At 45.8% G+C, this 13,292-nt stretch overlaps 3 protein-coding genes across 3 annotated transcripts in view; 2 read left to right on the top strand and 1 right to left on the bottom strand.

Moving 5' to 3' along the window:
* The window catches only part of LOC309564456 (uncharacterized protein), a 32,256-nt gene extending 21,494 nt beyond the window's left edge, over positions 1 to 10,762 (top strand). Inside the window, exons 4-5 of the mRNA XM_082269086.1 lie at positions 116 to 1,405; positions 10,399 to 10,762. Coding sequence (XP_082125212.1) covers positions 116 to 1,405; positions 10,399 to 10,748 — 1,640 coding nt within the window. The 3' untranslated portion in view covers positions 10,749 to 10,762. The remainder of the gene's footprint in view (positions 1 to 115; positions 1,406 to 10,398) is intronic.
* LOC309562915 (uncharacterized protein) overlaps positions 1 to 13,292 on the bottom strand; it is a 523,709-nt gene that overhangs the window by 358,694 nt on the left and 151,723 nt on the right. The gene's annotated exons all lie outside the window — the stretch shown is intronic.
* Positions 1,941 to 8,264, top strand: LOC309563989 (gastrula zinc finger protein XlCGF66.1-like; the record flags this gene model as incomplete). The annotated part of the gene is made up of 4 exons (XM_082268617.1): positions 1,941 to 2,073; positions 7,524 to 7,651; positions 7,852 to 7,986; positions 8,073 to 8,264. 4 exons carry the CDS (start codon positions 1,941 to 1,943, stop codon positions 8,262 to 8,264), a joined length of 588 nt encoding a protein of 195 aa, XP_082124743.1.

The raw sequence follows: 13,292 nt of genomic DNA on the forward strand, positions 1-13,292 counted from the left end.
TTGGGACATCCACAGAGAACATCTGCTCACTCATATCTACCTGATCCAGATGGAATCTTGATGGAAGTGAAGTAACCCTCTCAGATCTATTGATGATGTTTTTATATTTTTCCAGGACACGCCATGGAGAAACCCTCAAAGGATCCTCTCACTTTATCTCCAGGTTGTAAAATGGAAGATGAGGACATCACAGGAGATTGTGGAGGAGAAAAGACAATGAGCTCCACTATGGATGGTGGAGTTCACAGTGTGGATAGACCATGGAATCCCTCTGACTCTGAGCAAGCTCGTACTGTGAGGTATGGTGGACTTCACATCATGCGAGATCACATGGAGGACGGCAGGAAATGTTTGTCACCTGAGTCCTTCTTTTCTGAACATCAGAGATTGCCCACGGGTGAGAAGATCTACACCTGCTCCGAGTGCGGGAAGTCTTTTCCACGAAGATATGACTATGTTTTACATCAAAGAACTCACACAGGGGAGAAGCCATTTTCCTGCCCTGAGTGCGGGAAAGGCTTTGCAATAAAATCAAACCGTGCGAAACATCAAAGAATGCACACGGGTGAGAAGCCGTTTTCCTGCCCTGAGTGCGGGAAATGTTTTTCACAGAAGGTCCATCTTATTTCGCATCAGAAGTCTCACACGGGTGAAAAGCCATATTCCTGTCCTGAGTGTGGAAAATGTTTTATAGAGAAATCAGACCTTGTAAAACATCAAAGAATTCACACGACTGAAAAGGCATATTCCTGCCCTGAGTGCGGGAAGTGTTTTTCACTGAAATCATACCTCGTTAAACATCAAAGATCCCACACAGGGGAGAAGCCGCATTCCTGCCTTGAGTGCGGGAAATGTTTTGTACACAAACAAGAACTTGTTAAACATCAAAGATCTCACACAGGGGAGAAGCCGTTTTCTTGCCTTGAGTGCGGGAAATGTTTTTCCCTCAAGTCCCATCTTAACAATCATCTGACATCTCACACAGGTGAGAAACCTTATTCCTGTCCTGAGTGTGGGAAATATTTTGGCTTTAAATCAGGCCTTGTAAAACATCAAAAAACTCACACACGTGCGAAGACACTTCCCTGCCCTGAGTGCGGGAAATGTTTCTCACAGAACCACCATCTTCATACACATCTGAGGACTCACACGGGTGAAAAGCCATATTGCTGTCCTGAGTGTGGAAAATGTTTTACACAAAAAGCAGGCCTTCTACAGCATCGGACAACTCACACGGGTGAGAAGGCATATTCCTGCCCTGAGTGCGGGAAATGTTTTTCACAGAATTCCCATCTTAAAATACATCGGAGAACTCACACGGGTGAAAGGCCGTATTCCTGTCCTGAGTGCGGAAAAGGTTTTTTACAGAAATCAGACCTGGTTAAACATCAAAGATCTCACACGGGTGAGAAGCCGTATTCCTGCCCTGAGTGCGGGAAATGTTTTTCACGGAAGTACGAGTTTAACAAACACTGTAGGTCTCACACTGGTGAGTAGATGCGTATCCTTTTCCTGTAGAAAATACTCAGAGATCTCACACTGGGGAGAAACCATTTTCCTGCCCTGAATGCGGCCAATGTTTCTCACAAAGGTCTCGTCTTACCAAACATCGGAGAACTCACACAACCCTGGAGATGTATTAGTGTCCCGAGTGCGAGAAATGTCTTCTATATGGAGCCTATTGTGCCGTACATCAGAGATCTCACACTGGGAAGAAGCACACCTTGATATACACCTCAGAAAACACGTGACTGAGTGCTCCTCTGATCTTTATCATGGAAGAAACACTTTAAAGCCTTTAGTAAGATTATTTTTCCTCATAAAGTTCTGTCTGACTTACTCTGAGGAGGAAATATTACTGCTGGTTGAGCCCTCTAGTCTGATCTCCCCGGCTCTTCAGCAGAAGCTTCATAGGACGAGAGGTGGGAGAGAATCTAGACATGGATGAGAGAGAAGGGCTACATCACAAGACTGACAACTTCTGTGTAGTAGTCATCAGCCTGCACAGGCAGCTTCATTTGCTTGGAGAGTGCCACCTGCTGGCTGAAAGTGGAAAATATGACCGTTCTAGATGTAACATTTCATATGTAGCTCATAAAAATGTAAATACAATCTCAATGTTGTGTCTTAGTAATTTTGTTTTAATAGGTTGCATGGTTGATACAGTCGATTTTTCCCCTTCTCATACATCTCAGGACCTCTGTAGTAGACTCCAATGATAAGTCCATCAGTTTGTAGACTCGTCTATCATTCCTCCCGTAATTCCTCCTCTGCACCATCACCACCTCCAACCACATCCTCATCACCACCTCCAACCACATCACCATCACAACTTCCAACCACATCACCATCACCACCTCCAACCACATCACCATCACCACCTCCAACCACATTACCATCACCACCTCCAAACACATCATCATCACTACCTCCAACCACATCACCATCACAACTTCCAACCACATCACCATCACAACCTCCAAACACATTACCGCAACCACCAATTACATCACCAGCTCCAACCACATCACCACCTCCAACCACATCACCACCACCAACCACATCACCACCTTCAACCACATTACCATCACCACCTCCAAACACATCACTACCTCCAACCTCATCACCATCACCTCCTCCAAGCTCATCACCACCCCAACCACATCACCACCCCAACCACATCACCACCTTCAACCACATCGCCATCACCACCTCCAAACACATTACTACAACCACATCACCATCACCACATCACAACTACATCACCATCACCACCTCCAACCACATCACCAACACAACTTTCAACCACAAGATATTTTGTTTTTCTTCTTTCGATTCTTGCAGTAAACTCAAGCAAACAAACCCTTTACTATAGTAATATCCTATTTTACTGAACAAGATTGCTGTGTATACAAACTATTTACATTCACAGGAATAACAGTACACAGCATATAGAGTACTATAAAAATACATACACACATTCAAAGGCTATTTATCCTCTCCTAGCTGAAGAAAATTGACAATCTGTATGCAAATTATTATTATTATACAGGATTTATATGGCGCCAACAGTTTGCGCAGCGCTTTACAATGTGGGGGAAGACAATACAGTTACAATACAATTCAATACAGGAGGAATCAGATGGCCCTGATTGTTAGAGCTTACAATCTAGCAGGGAGGGTTAGGCGAAACAAAAGGTAATAACTGTGGAGGATGAGCTGATAAAGAAAATAAAAAAGCAGTCAGGTGTGGGTAGGATAGACTTCTCTGAAGAGGAGGGTTTTCAGGGATCGTCTGAAAGCTAATAGAGAAGAGATAATTGGACAGATTGGGTTACGGAGTTCCATAGGATTGGAGAGGCTCTGGAAAAGTCCTGGAGGCGAGCATGGGATGAGGTGACGAGGGAGCTAGAAAGCAGGAGGTTTTGAGAGGAACGAAGAGATCAATTAGGTTGGCATTTTGAGACTAGGCTAGTGATGTAGTTGGGGGCTGAGTTGTGGGTGGCTTTGTAAGATGTTGTTAGTATTTTGAATTTAGTTGGTTGGGTGAGCGGAAGCCAGTGGAGGGATTGGCAGAGAGGAGTAGCAGACGCTGAGCGATTGGTAAGGTGGACTAGTCTTAAAGCGGAGTTCCAGCCTAAACACACACTCACCTGTCCCACGGTCCAGCGAAATGCGCCGTCTTCTCCCTCTCTGCTCCGCGGTGCCGGCATCACTGGTGTGGGCACCCGGCTGTGACAGTTTGCGGCTTCACAGCCGGGTACGCACTGCGCATGCGTCGTGATTGGCCGGCAATCTTCTGGGACCTCTGACATGTCCCAGAAGATTGCAGGGAGGGAGGGAGAGAGGAGAACTTCCGCTCAGGGCGCCGCGGCGCTCCGAGTGGAAGTGGGAGCGGGTACCTGTCAAAACTAGGTACCCGCTCCCCCCCCCCCCCCCCCAAAAATGACATGCCAAATGTGGCATGTCAGGGGGTTAGGACTATTTAAAGCGGAAGTTCCACTTTTGGGTGGAACTCCGCTTTAAGTGCAGAGGAGGGGTTTGGGGGTCCCTCCACAAGAGTACCTGTCAAGTAAAAAAAAAAAAAAATTAAAACAAAATTTTTTTTTTAAATGTACGAAAATATTGGCCGATCAATCAATCCTTCCCTTCATGCTTCCAGGCAGTGTGCAGGCTCTCCAACACATGGTCACCTCTGGTACTTCATCTCAGGTCTCCATCCTTCCCTTCATGCTTCCAGGCAGTGTGCAGGCTCTTCGACACATGGTCACCTCTGCTACTTCATCCTTCCCTTCATGCTTCCAGGCAGTGTGCAGGCTCTCCCTTCCAGAGCCCTGAGCACATGGCTTCAGGCCTACCCACAGCAGGAATTCCTCACACACCCACACCAGACAGGGGTCTGGGTGGTAAGAGGCAGATCGCCTGGCTTTCTCCAAATAAATAGCCTCTCCCAGCATGCTCCGCTACCAGTGTGATTGGCTGAGAGAAACATATATATTCATAACCTGACTCACTGTAAGTCATCACACTAATGCCAAAGGTAACAGTGCCACCTACTGACAGAAAGGAGAATTACAGTCAAACCAGGATTAGGAGGGAAATCCAATGACCACTAGCTACCACCTTGCACAACTAAATTTACTAGCATCCCTGCTTAGGACAAGGGTGCTACGCTATCATATAAGGAACCAGTAGCCCCCCCTCTCCAGAGTTCTCTTTAAAAAGACATTAATGTTCTATTAGACCCCTCATGTCTCTCCTGCCCTCCACTGAAGCTAATGAAGAGCAGATCATGCTCTATTTGCAGCCTCTCAAGCCATGCTGACTGTGGACTGAAAGCGCTAAACTTGGATGTGACGTAATACACATCACATGGAGGTTCCCACCTCACAACCTACAGGACTTTAAAGATCTGTTACTGGTGGCTTATAAACAGATACAACAGTAGGTCCAAGGGGGGCCTACTCAATATTAGCTGGGTGGTCATAATGTTATGGCTGATCTACAGCAGTGGTCCTCAACTCCGGTCCTCGGGGGCCCACTCACAGGCCAGATTTCAACCACTTTACCACTAGAGGATTTTGCTGTCTTACGTCCAGGCCACTTTTTGCGATTCGCCGCTGTGCGACTTTAACTGACAATTGCGCGGTCGTGCGATGCCATACCCAAACTAAATTTACGTCCTTTTTTCCCACAAACAGAGCTTTCTTTTGGTGGTATTTGATCACCTGTGCGATTTTTTACTTTTTGCGCTTTAAACAAAAAAAGAGCGTAAATTTTGAAAAAACACCAATATTTTCACATTTTTTTACATGAAATTCCCCCCAAAAAATGTAAAAATCAAAATTTTTTTAAATTTTTGGCCAATTTGTTTTATGCTACCTATGTTTGGTAAAAAAATTCACAATAAGCGTATTTTGATTGATTTGCGCAAAAGTTATTGCGTTTACTAACTAAGGGAAAGATTTCTGTCATTTTTGGTTTTTTTTTGGCGGCGATCTCCGATTTTTTTTGCGGGACTGCAAAATTGCGGCGGACAGATCGGACCCTTGACTGACATTTTTGACACTTTTGGGGGTACCAGTGACATTACTGCAGTAATCAGTGCTATATATATGCACTGTTACTGTAAAAATGACACTGGCAGAGGAGGGGTTAATTTTATTGGAGAGGGAGGGGTTAATGTATGCCTGGTGCTTACTGACGTGTGTGGGGGGAGGTGACTGTGTGACACAGGGACAGATCGCAGGTTCAGCTATGCTGAACCCTGCAATCTGACCCTGCCTTTCACTTAGGAGATCCTACACAAGCAGGCGGATCTCCACACTAGATCCCCGACGATCGCCGCTGCTCCTCCCCTGGCCCGACTCCCGCCGTGACTGAATACAGCAGGAGCGAGCCTCCGGGGGAAAAGGGGAGTGTCTGGTGACGTAGATCTACGTCGTCAGACGATAACAGACCACTTTGCCGCAGTACTATCAACGTAAGCAGATGGCAAGTGGTTAAGTATTACCTTGGGGAGATGCAGACTAGAATACTGCAATCACTGAGCAGCAAATGAGATCACCTGTGATGTAATTTAGTTATCTTGCAAACCTGGCCTGTTAGTGGGCGCCAAGGACCGGAGTTGAGGACCACTGATCTACAGTACGTACGCACACAGCACAAGGCCGTGGTCACACTACGAGACGTTTCTCGGGGGCTGCAGTTCCTCTGAGCTCCACAAGGTGGTGATCTCACTTCTATCCAGACAGGAAGTCTCTATGGAAGACAGACAGGAAGTCTCTATGGCAGACAGGAAGTGATGTCATGTACAGACAGGAAGTTCCGGGTGAAAGGTGAGTAAGGAGGAAGTAGAGAGGAGACATTGCTGGAAGTGGCAGCAGATGAGGTAATAAGATCTTATTTTCTATTTACACCCAGTAACCCCCCCCCCCGTCATGTCCGTCCTCTTCCTCCATAGTCACTGTGACCTCTTTTATCTCCAGCAGATGATGATACACACATATATAATGTGGAAACCTAGATTAACCCCTTCAGGGTCAGAACATTCCCCTACTTACGAGGCAAGAACATTCTCTTCATTTTGGAGATAAATTCTAGTAATATGTTCCTCTAAACAAACAGCACTGACAATAATTACAAGACAATGACCATTCTGACCATACATTGTCTACAAAGGGCAATTATTACACTACACAGGCAGCCAATAGGCAATCATTGCACTATGCAGCCAACACAATGATGGAGTGCCGGGGTCAGGAGTATGGAGCATAGAGCCCCTTACATTGCTGGTCAGGAGAAAGAAAACATTCCTGCCATGAAGAATATGTTCCATCATTGGTGTCAGAGGGAGGAAAATACTGAGGGTTCTGGGGGAAGTAGAGGACCTAAGGGGGTACAGAGGCTGGAAGATTTTGGGGCCTCTCAGGGAGTAGTGGAGTTGAAGGACTATGAGGAGGTAGTGGGACTGAACAGTTCTAAGAGGGTTGTGTAGCTGAAAGATTATGGACCCTTGATAGGGTTGATGGGCAGCAGGGCTCTGAGGGAAGAGGAGGCAGTAGGGCTCTTAGGAGGGGGCTCTTGGTCTATGATGGCCTTCGTACCCACACTTACTTTTCAGATCTCCTTACAGAACTCCTGCCAGGAAATGAAGGACACCTTCTTACCATATCACTGGTCAAATAAAATGCTTCTGGATATTAGAGAAGAAGGGCAGTCTTTCACCCCTTGGTAGGCACTCTTTCTTAAAGGAGGTTCGTTTGCCCAGCATCGCCCAAAGGGTGGCAAGGGGGTCAATACTATGCACAGGATCTGGCAGTGCATGGTGATGAAATTAAGATGATGAGGACTCACTATTACTTTGTACAATGTCCTGGATAGTACAGTATACTTGATATCCAAGAGAATATCCAGACCCCCTCCCACTCGCTCGCTCGCTATCTTCCTCCGCTATACACACACACATCCTATTATTGTGTGACCAATACCATCCAAATAATTCTTACTTTAATTTCCCAAAGTTATCCGTCTACAAGGAGACCTGTATAGATCAAATGACAAACGAATGAGGATGGAGAAGGACCGGAGTCACATGACTGAGAAGATACTAAACCTCACCCTGGAGATAATCTACCTGCTGACTGGAGAGGTGAGGAGGATTCTGGGAGATCACATGACATCACTCTTATCTCTATTAATAAAACACAGACCTGACCGGAGAGGTGAGGAGGATTCTGGGAGGTCACATGACATCACTCTTATCTCTATTAATAAAACACAGACCTGACCGGAGAGGTGAGGAGGATTCTGGGATTCTAACATGATATTCCTATTGGTTCTCCAATACAGAGATTTCCTCTTCTGAAGTCAGGTGATCATATGACCATCACAGTGCCTCCATGTGACTCCCTAAAACCTGAGAGACACAACATGAAGAAGATTCTAGAAGTCACCAAGAAGATGATGGAGCTGCTGACAGGAGAGGTGAGCGGTGCTGGGAATTCTGGGACATTATCCAGTAACAGACAAGGGATGTGTCTGGATGGTGACTGTATCATTGTGTGTGTCAGGTTCCTATAAGGTGTCAGGATGTCACTGTCTATTTCTCCATGGAGGAGTGGGAGTATTTAGAAGGACACAAGGATCTCTACAAGGACGTCATGATGGAGAATCAGCCGCCCCTCACATCACCGGGTAAGAGGAGACTTTATTGTAAAGGAGAGAGAAGTACGGAGGATCCACCTAGATCCCCCATCATCTGATAAACACATAGAAACAATGTATTCAGTCAGTGTGTGTGTTTCCTACAGATGGATCCAGTAATGGGAACCCACCAGAGAGATGTCCCCGTCCTCTGTATTCCCGGGATTCCACACAGGAAGGTCACACCATCCCTCACCATCATCAGGTAGATGAGGAACAATCACTGATAGTATCATTAGGATCTGTACATTATCTGCATTGTTACCATTGATGTCATTTTTATTATATATTCAGAGTGGAAATTTGAGAGATTCTAAAGATGATCTAAAAGAGGAGGATGATGAGGATGGGGTGATGGAGGAGTCAGAGTTTCTAAAAGAACACAAAGATCTGTACCAGGACACCATGGTGGAGTCATCCAGATACAGAAACCCACCAGAGAGATGTCCCCGTCCTCTGTATTCCCGGGATTCCACACATAAAAATCACACCATCCACCAAGATGATCAGGTAGATTATTAACAATTATTAGTTGTTATAATTTGAATACAAGCCTTTATGTTACAATAAATGTTTTATTTTTTAATCAGAGTGGAAATCTTGGGGATTATAATATTATTATTAAAGAAGAGTTTATAGAGGAGGATGATGAGTATGGAGTGATGGAGGAGTTTTCTGATGGACACAAGGATATTATAGAGCCATCACGTAGCAGAAACCCACCAGAGAGATGTCCCCGTCCTCTGTATTCCTGGGATTCCACACAGGAAGGTCACACCATCCCTCACCATCAGGTAGGTGGAGTTGAGGGTCGGGAACATGAAGTGATTGAACCGTCTGACATGTAGAGACGATGTGTGGACTCTACAAGATGATATTTTCTATGTGATCTCACATCATAAATACTTCTATGTTACAGATGTTATTTTCTGCCATTCTGTTGGTTTAGGGTGAAGATCTGATGAAGATGAAAGTTGAGGGTGAAGTAGAAGAGACGTATGTGAGGGATGATCAGCAATTTACGGAGGAGGCTGGAATGATGAGGACATTCATAGAGGAGGACACTCCTACAGAGATCAGCACAGGTGACCCATAATATATTCTTCCTTATCTCTTCTCTGTTACTGCACACTAATTGGTCCAGAGTAGGGCAGGAGCTGAGTGATATCAGCCAATAATAGGTTGATAATGGTCACCTCCCTGTACTGATACCCGTCCTGGGGTTCAGCTGGCAGTATTAGGTTGTGTGTCACTCCTAGTTACAGTAGCACAGATATGAGAACACAGATTGAGCCTTTCTTAGGTTGGTCCCTCTTCTTCCAGCAGACTTATAGCTAAAATGTCACCATAAAACTCTATTGTGATGAAAAGTAAGGAGTGATATAAAGACTGAAACACTTATCTTTCCTGGAGATAACACTGTAGCAAGCTCCCTCCAGTGCTGCGTATCACCAGAAGCCTAGGCCTATGGTCACTTGTTCTATGGTAAAGGGTCTTCAAGTCTGAACTTTGACCCTCTTGTTTATCAGAGGTCACATGACCCAGTGCCTAGGCTTGTGGTTGTGTAAAGAGCATGGACCTCCCAGTCCCCATTGGTTCCTGCTCTTCTGACAAGGCTGTGTAAATGTATAAGTGATCTGGGAGGAGGACCAAAGGCCCTTTGACTGAAGAGGGGGGAGAGCCCCAGCTGGTTGCGACTTCCACAGAGAACATCTTCTCACTCATATCTACCTGATCCAGATGGAATCTTGATGGAAGTGAACTAACCCTCTCAGATCTATTGATGATGTTTTTATATTTTTCCAGGACACGCCATGGAGAAACCCTCAAAAGACCGTCTCACTTTATCTCCAGGTTGTAAAATGGAAGATGAGGACATCACAGGAGATTGTGCCGGAGAAAAGAAAATGAACTCAACTATGGATGATGGACTTCACAGTGTGGATAGACCATGGAATCCCTCTGACTCTGAGCAACCTCGTACTGTGGGGGATGGTGCCAGAGTTCCCTGGGAGAAACATTTTTCTTCTCTTTTATACTCCTGCCCCGAGTGTGGGAACTTTTTTTCACACAAATCAGACCTTGTTTTACATCAAAGATCCCACGCAGGGGATAAGCCGTATTCTTGCCTTGAGTGCGGGAAAAGCTTTTCGCTCAAGTCCAATCTCAACGCACATCTCAGGTCTCACACAGGTGAGAAGCCGTATTCCTGCTCTGATTGCGGGAAATGTTTTGCACACAAGCCCCATCTTAACGCACATCGGAGGTCTCATACGGGTGAGAAACCTTATTCCTGTTCTGAGTGCGGAAGATGTTTTGCAGAAAAATCAAGCCTCGTAAAACATCAAAGAACTCACACGGGTGAGAAGCCGTATGCCTGTCCTGAGTGCGGAAGATGCTTTGCACAGAAATCACAGCTTGTTAGACATCAAAGATCTCACACAGGTGAGAAGCCTTATCCCTGCCCTGAGTGTGGGAAATGTTTTTCAAAAAAGCCCCTTCTTAGCAAACATCAGAGGACTCACATGGGTGGGAAGCCTTAGTCTTGTCCTGAGTGTAAAAGTCATGGAAGTCAGTTCTTGCTGAACATCAGAGAAGACACATTCCTGTTCTTAGTGTGAAAAATGCTTTGACAAAAATCCAGTCTTAAGATGCCAGGCATGGGAAAAGCTGTTCTGCCCTGAGTGAAGGAAACGTTATCCATGAAAGTCAGACCTTGTTATCTATCAAAGATCTCATTGGGGAGATCCCATGTTCCTTCCTTGTTTGCGGGAAATGTTTTTGAGAAAAGTCCCTTCTTAACAGACATGAGAGGACTCATACGGGTGGGAAGCCTTAGTCTTGTCCTGAGTGTAAAACTCATGGAAGTCAGTTCTTACCGAGCAACCAAATGTTATTAACAGAAATCAGATCTTGATAAACATCAAAGATCCCTCAAGATGGAGAAGCCATATTCTTGCCCTGACTGTGGGAAATGTTTTTTGTTCTACCAAACATTAGAGAAGCCACACAACCCTAAAGGTGTGTCAGTGTCCTGAGTGTGGGAAATGTCTTCATATGGGTCATATTTTGCCGTATTTCAGAGTTCACACACTGGGAAGAAGCCCACCTTGATATACACCTCAGAAAACACGTGGCTGAGCGCTCCTCTGATCTTTACAATGTAAGAAACGCTTTACTTAGTCCTTATTAAACTATTTTTTCCTAATAAATTTTGATCTGGCTTACTCTGGAGGGCATATTACTGCTGGTTTGAGTTAATCTAACAGTGTAGTCTGATTTCCCCTACTCTTCAGCAGACATAATAGCGAGAGAGAGGAGCTAGATATTGCTTGTAGATGAAGAGAAGGGGGAGATTGGACTACATGACAGGACTGATGAGTGCTCCATGGGCTGGGGGGGGGGGGCTTTAGACAGACCACACCAGCCCCCCCATCCAGACCAAACCAGCCCGCACACAAGCCCATCGCCAGCTCACTCACCCTGGACATGTGAACAGGTGGCAGCTTCCCCCTCATTCTTCTGTGTCTCCACCTTAGCCAATAGCATGGCTTCTCCTTTCGGCCAATCGGGAAACGGGTTTCAGGACCCGCTTCCTGATTGGCCAGGAGGAGGATCCATGTGACAATAGCGAATATTCATTCGCTATTGTCACAAAACTGGTTGGGCTCGGGCGCAGTGCTCTGTGCCCCAAGCCCTCCCTTTTTTGAAGCCTTTTAGAGCCTCTGGCTCTAATCACGTGCTTAAAAAAAAAAAAACCCATTGGAATTCATGCATCCGGGGCCCTGCATGTAGATTAGGGGGCCGGACGCATGAATAGGGGGGGACGGCACCCCTGTGCCCCCAATGCACCAGCCGCCACTGTTGCTGTGTTTAAAAACTATTAACGGGAAGAACAGCAGAAGACATGCTACAAATATGCACACATAAAAACGGCTAGATAAATCCCAGGCGCCAGGTCGCCGCGGCGACCAGAAATCTGGTCCCGACGCCCGGACTCCTGCCAGCTCATCCACTGCTGTCAGTGGCATCAGGAGCAAGCAGGAGCTTGCAAGGAGCAAGCAACTTTTCGGGCAGCCGCCCACTGAGCTCCTCACCTGTTCGAGCCCTGTAGGAAGGGCAGCCTGAGGTGGGGCCCGGGAGCTGGCCAAACTCTACCAGGTCCCCAGGCCATGTAAACAACTGCCTACTGAATAACTAATCTAGAGGCAGCAAAGTAATCCCAGACAACAGCATACAATGGAGTATGTGTATCCACAAGAAGAGCATGCACCTTTAACCACTTAAGCCCCGGAGGATTTGGCTGCTAAACGACCAGGGGGTATTTTGCGATTCGGCACTGCGTAACTTTAACGGACAATTGCGCGGTCGTGCGACGCTGTACCTAAATGAATTTGACGTCCTTTTTTTCCCACAAACAGAGCTTTCTTTTGGTGGTATTTGATCACCTGTGCGATTTTTACTTTTTGCGCTATAAACAAAAAAAGAGCGTCAATTTTGCAAAAATAACAATATTTTTCACATTTTTTTATATGAAATTCCCCAAAAAAAAATGTAAAAATCAAAATTTTTTAACATTTTTGGCCAATTTGTTTTATGCTACATATGTTTGGTAAAAAAAAATCACAAAAAGCGTATTTTTATTGGTTTGCGCAAAAGTTATCGCGTTTACTAACAAAGGGAAAGATTTTTGTCATTTTTGTTGTTTTTTTTTTAACCCGTAATGGCGGCGAGCTGCGTTTTTTTTTTCGCGGTACTGCGACATTGTGGCGGACAGATCGGACCGTTGACTGACATTTTTGACACTTTTGGGGTTACCAGTGACATTTCTACAGTAATCAGTGCTATACATATGCACTGTTACTGTAAAAATACACTGGTAGTGAAGGGACACTGATCAACGGTTCTACATAGTAGAACTGAATGATCAGTGTTTTTACACCGAGGTGAATGACAGGTGTTTACACAAGCCGCCTGACTTTCTCCCTCTCCCCCGATGATCGCCGAGTGACCGGCGGACATCGGGTCAGCCGGTCACACGCGCGGGGGGGTCCGTGACCGCGCGGGAGCGCGCCTCCGCGGGCGCG

This window comes from Pelophylax lessonae, assembly GCF_965119305.1.
Source record: "Pelophylax lessonae genome assembly, chromosome: 9".
NCBI classification, from domain to species: domain Eukaryota; kingdom Metazoa; phylum Chordata; class Amphibia; order Anura; family Ranidae; genus Pelophylax; species Pelophylax lessonae.